The 5,825-nt window shown below is 39.1% G+C and overlaps 1 protein-coding gene across 1 annotated transcript; it reads left to right on the top strand.

Moving 5' to 3' along the window:
* The first annotated feature begins 485 nt into the window (after positions 1-485).
* LOC109675112 (melanoma-associated antigen B4-like) lies at positions 486-1,511 on the top strand. Its single transcript, XM_020151907.1, has one exon. It carries the CDS (start codon positions 486-488, stop codon positions 1,509-1,511), a length of 1,026 nt encoding a protein of 341 aa, XP_020007496.1.
* Positions 1,512-5,825: the final 4,314 nt, after the last annotated feature.

Raw genomic sequence — 5,825 nt, 5'->3', positions numbered from 1 at the left:
AGAAATGAAAACCCTCAAATATTTCCCCACTGATCAGCTCTAAGAGGCCTGGGTATCCCCGAATTAAGTGATGCTCTTTATTGTCTCCTGCTTGGTAGTGGAAGATAGTAGTTAGAATAGCAAACAGAAGCTGTGATCAGGACCTTGTCAAGAATTAATTTGATGGTCCTGAATGTAAATCAAGAGAACTCTCAGTGTCGATCAAAAGGGTCACTACCAGCCCCTAAAATTGCCCCAGTAAGCCCAGTGTCATAGAGTGTCCTAAGACTCTCTTCATTTCCTTCACAGGGTTCTGAGGACAGAAGTTGAACAGAAGAGGATCCCGGTGGGTTTCTAGAGAAGTTTCCTCAAGGAAACCAGCAGAGGAGATCTGGGGTATATAAAGGTAATCTCTTGCTCTTGATGGTATTCACAAGTTGTCATTCTCCCCTCCAGGTTTCTGCCTTGCCAGCTGTCCTGCTTTGTGGTCCCTGACTCCAGTCATCATGCCAAGAGGGCAGAAGAGTAAACTCCGCTTACGCGCCAGGCGTCAACAAGCTCCTGGGGAGAGACAGGATACATGTTGTGAGGCAACTGCACAGGAGGAGGTGGAGTCTTCCCCCTCCTCTACTCCTGTTGGGGAGAGCACTCCCTCCAGCTCACCTGTTGTCTGCACTCTCCAGGAGTGTCAGGGAGCAGCACTCTGTGGCTCTCCTGATGCAGGTCTTTCCTGCGAATGCTCTGATGTAGGTGCCCAGTGTCCAGAGGCAGGTGCAGATGACAAAAGTTCAAGCACCTCCCAGGAGGCATCCTCCACTCAGAGCATGCGCAGAGATCCTCTTGGCAGGAGAACCAATATGTTGGTGCAGTTTCTGCTGGAAAAGTATAAAATGAAGGAGTCTGTTAAACAGGCAGATATGCTAAAAGTGGTCAGCAGGAAGTACAAGCAGCACTTCCCTGACATCTTCAGGAAATCTTGTGAGCGCATGGAGCTGGTCTTTGGTATTGAGGTGCAGGAAGTCAACCCCAGCAACTATATGCTTATCAGCAAGCTGGGCCTCTCTAGTGAAGGTAGTAGGGGCTTGCCGAAGACCGGCATCATAATGACGCTCCTGGGTGTGATCTTCATGAGGGGCAACCGTGCCACTGAGGAAGAGATATGGGATTTCCTCAATGCCTTGGGGATATATGCTGGGCAGAGGCACTTAATCTTTGGGGAGCCTCGAAAGCTCATCACCAAAGATTTGGTGCAGGAAAAGTACCTGGAGTACCGTCAGATACTTGGCAGTGATCCTCCCCGCTATGAGTTCCTATGGGGTTCCAGAGCCCTAGCTGAAACCAACAAAATGAAAGTCCTGGAAATTTTGGCCAAGATCAATGATACAGTCCCCAGGGCCTTCCCTGTTCTGTATGATGAGGCTTTGAGAGATCAAGCAGCGAGAACAGGAGGGAGAGTTACAACTGGAGCCCTTACTGTTGCCAGGGCCAGGGTTCCTTGCAAGGCCATGTCTCACAGGGCCACCCAAATTTAGTTGAGTCTGAGTTAGAGTTTTTATTCTATATTTGAAGATCACTCAGTCTTCCAAGTAGTGGAGACTAGTATGGTCTGAAGGGAACAAAATTTACCTCTTCATTTCTTTTCATGCTTTATGAGTAACATTGCTATATCGATTTATGTAGTTTTTCAAACTTTGTCATTCTATTGAATATTTATTTTGCCTCATTCTAATTTTGTCAGTATTTTTGCTCTCCTGTTCAGTCAGTGCTTTTCAGCAGGTTTAAAAGTTACAGTTTTAATACTTATAAAACAAATTCACCAGTTTATTATCTACAGCTAGGTAACATGGCACTCTGAAACAATGCCAAAGTATTGTAATTCTATCAAAATACAGATGGGGGGAAGGTAAAACCAACTATAGAATAGGTTTAATTCTTAGTTTGCCTTATACTTTGCAGTATTTATTTTGCATAAATAAAATATTCATGTTTTTCCTTATTCAAGAATCTATGTTTATTTTATCCTATTACTCTGAATGTTCTCTTCTGTCTACTGGACAAGAAATAATGCTAAATAAAGAGAAAATAAAACCTTTGACTGCAAAGTGGTATTGTCTGAGTTTTGTTTGTCATATGGAATGCAATTATTTCACAAATGTTTATAAGCCAAGGCTTTGAATTAATGGGGCTTTCAAAACTTGATGGGTCTCAAATATTTGCAATATATTAGACAATTTTTTCATTATTTCACTAGAAAAATAAAAAATAATGCATAAAATAAAGTAATATGATAACTATTTCATTAAATAATGAATAGTCCTTAGTATTTCATTTTTTTTTTCGTTTATTCATATGTGCAGACAACGTTTGGGTCATATGTTTTTATTATAATACATACATTCAATATTGCTACAAGCCTGGGATTTGCAAACACACCTTACATTGATAGGCATATAATTGATGGAGCTTGAACTAGACTCCTGGTCTGGATTTGTCTGGAGCCCACATTGTCCCAGTCCTTTCAGCCTAGCACTTTCAAAGACTTGAAATATCTCAAATATTTGCAAGATATTTGACAATTTTGTTTCTTATTTTATCATTGGGAAAATAATCTTTTGATAACTGTACTTGAACAATACCTAATATTTTCTAATCAGTATTTCATTTTCTTTTTTATATAGTACATACATTCAATATTACTAGAAGCTATGGCTTGGCAGACCCACTTCACAGATGAGTAGCTTGAGAATTTCTCACATTCAAAGTCATGTAGTTTACAGAGCTGTGACTAGACTCCTGGTCTGGATTTTTTTTTAATTTTTATTTTTTTATTATTCATATGTGCATACAATGCTTGGGTCATTTCTTCCCCTTTCCCCCACCCCCTCCCTGGTCTGGATTTGCCTGACTGGAACCCATACTGTCTCAGTCCTCTCAGCCTAAGCCAGGTCTTGTGTCTTCAAATTGATTTCTCTTCTCATCACTCCCAAAATTATGTCTAAGGATAAAAAGAACTTTGGACCAAGATTGCTTTGGAATACACAGCTAGAGTAATAATAATGCTGAATAAATGTGTAGTGTGAATACAGAAAAAATATTCAGTGACAGTACTATTATCAACATACAATATCAGAAAACATAAAAATATCAAGCGTTCACAAGTTCATCCTGCTCTGACTTTTCCCTGGAGAAGGTAAATCCATGCAATGCAAAATTATGCAATAGACTAAGTCTGGCTAGTGAATCAAATAAATGGATCAGTGTATTTTTTCTCTAACAGAGCACCTGTTCCATGCCTCCTGAATTGTGCTACAGTTTCTCCATCTCACATGGAACCTGGGAATGGGATTCATTCTCTGCAAAGTTTGCAGTAAGGAATCTGCTCTATTTTATGCAGCATGTGTTAAATTCTCTGTCTTTGATCAAAGAAAAGGAAGCAAAATGAGGACCCCCCCAAAAAAAAGAATTGGTCAATGTCCAAAAGATAGGTATCAATGAAAGTTCAATCCCTAACTACCGTGAGACTTACAGGGCCCCAGGAAGACCTATAAACTAAGAATCCCATTTAGACTTTAATTTTTTTGGTGATATTGGGGTTTGAACTCAGGTCCTCTTGATTCTTAGGCAGGTTCTCTACCACTTAGACCTCTGGCTTCACCCAATAATAGAGGGAATGTACAGTGTTCTTACCCTGCTGTCAGTTCTAGAAGATTCAGGGAAAAACTAATGGATGAGGTGTTCCCTTATTTCATCCTGGAGTAGGCTTGAGATGATGAGTCCCTTGGTCTAACAGAAGCCCCACTGAGCAGAAGATGGAATATTTGTCCCAAATGAGAGTCAAGCTGATGACCCTAAATGAGGATTGTAGTATCTCTTCCAGAACAGCTGTGGCCGCATAGAGCCAGGCCACTGATGTGACACACCTTGCCACCCCTTGACAATCCTGGGAAAGTTGGCATAATGAGTCCCACTCCTTTCCTTTTAGGGTATCTTAAGAAGATGAGACACTTGATCTAAGGGGTCAGAAACTAGTTAGCACAAGGAGGAATTGCAGATCACTCCAAGAGTCAAGCTGAGGACTCTGGGGACCCTTTCATTGAAAAATGCATTTAATGCTCCAAGTAGTGGAGAAACAATACTGGCCTGGAATGAGAATAGTGTATATCCTTTGTGTTTCTATTTCTACATGAGCACTGAGGATTTTGAAATATTTAAAAAACAATATTCCAGTTATGAATTTATTCATTATTTAAAATTCACCTTCCATCAAAGTACTATTTGCTATTTTATAGATTGAATGCAATTTCCTTGTATATGCAAATGTCATTTTGTTTAACTGCAGTCAGCAAGATTTCCAACTGCTCTTCAATGTATATTAAAATTAATTGTAGTTACAAAGTATAAAAGAATTTGTACACATCAATAGTCTGTGAAGTTCAGGAAGCTCCATGTTTTTAAAAAAATTTAAATGCAGGCTTTTCTAAATGATTTCTCAATCACAGGGTTAGAGATTATTTCTGGTATTAGTTAAAGTACCTCTTATCTGCTCTTCATTCATAATTTCTATAGCTTGTGAACTCATAAGGAATGTCAATAACGCCAGTAAGCAGGAAGTTTAACTTTCCTATATACACACCTCAAGATCTTTTTGTATCATGACTCAAATAACTAAAAAAGCAACCCAGAAAAAAGGTTAGGAAGACTTTCTTATTTTTGTTTTATTTACTCAGTTTTTCAATAACAGTTGTATATAAGATTACTTCATTCCTGCATTTGCTCAATTGTTTCTTCCTTATGTTTTCCCTATGTCTTGTCTTACTGGATGGGAATAGGCTTTCTGTTCCAGGATCTTTGTGCAGTCTTTGTCCAGTTTTGGCCTTGTGATAACCACCTTGAAGTGGTGAAATCCACATGGAAAGTTGTGTTATTAGCTTTTTCCTGCTATACCCATTCAACATAGATGATATATTTCTTCTTATAAACCTGAACTATTTGCCATTCTGGGGAACTTTATAGCATCCTTGCACAGCCTAAACCTCATGATCCTTCTGACAGGCTTGGATAGAACACTGAACTTCTATCCTAGCTCTTCAGAAAGAGGGGAAGACATAATCTCCTTGTGAATGTGGGAAGGTGTGTTGAAATGCCTTGTAGGGTTGTTTCTTGGGTCAGAAGTCACAAAGGCAATAGATTTCACTTTGGCCACTGCCCCTTCGGAGATAACTGCAAAAGTAGTCTTTTTTCTCCTTTTATATATATTTTACTGCCTTTCTCCTTTATCTCCCAAAGCATTTTGAGTATCATAATCACCTGGGAAATTTATGTCTCTCAGGATATTGATATGATTTAGGAAAGAACATAGTAAAAAATATTTCCATGGTACATGATCTATAAGACTACATGCAATTAAATAATTTAAAACCTCAATTTTTCATTTAGAAAATAGAGTAATTATTAGCAGATGTAATGCCATCAGGGGTTTTCAAGAAAGTGGCAGTGTGATTAATGGAAAACTAATAAAACCAAGTTCAAGGTAATGTTTAAGGAGAATCTAAGAGGGCAAAGGAGGGCAAACAAAGGTGTAAATTTCTAGAGTTAACTTGTGAGAACTATGAGGCTGACTTTCCAGAGCAAAAGGCCTGACTTTTTACTCTCCTTAAGGGACCAAACTCTAGAGAGAACAGTGGTGGAAAAAGGAGACACAGACATAGCCCGGTGCCGGTGGCTCACACCTGTAATCCTAGCTACTCAGGAGGTACAGATGAGGAGGATCGCCATTGGAAAGCCAGCCTGGTCAAATAGTTCACAAGACATATCTCAAAAATAAGTAAGTAAATAAATAAATAAAT

The sequence above is a fragment of the Castor canadensis genome, chromosome X (assembly GCF_047511655.1).
Source record: "Castor canadensis chromosome X, mCasCan1.hap1v2, whole genome shotgun sequence".
NCBI classification, from domain to species: domain Eukaryota; kingdom Metazoa; phylum Chordata; class Mammalia; order Rodentia; family Castoridae; genus Castor; species Castor canadensis.
Note: the sequence above shows the minus strand (reverse complement) of the source record. Positions and strands in the feature narration are given on the sequence as shown.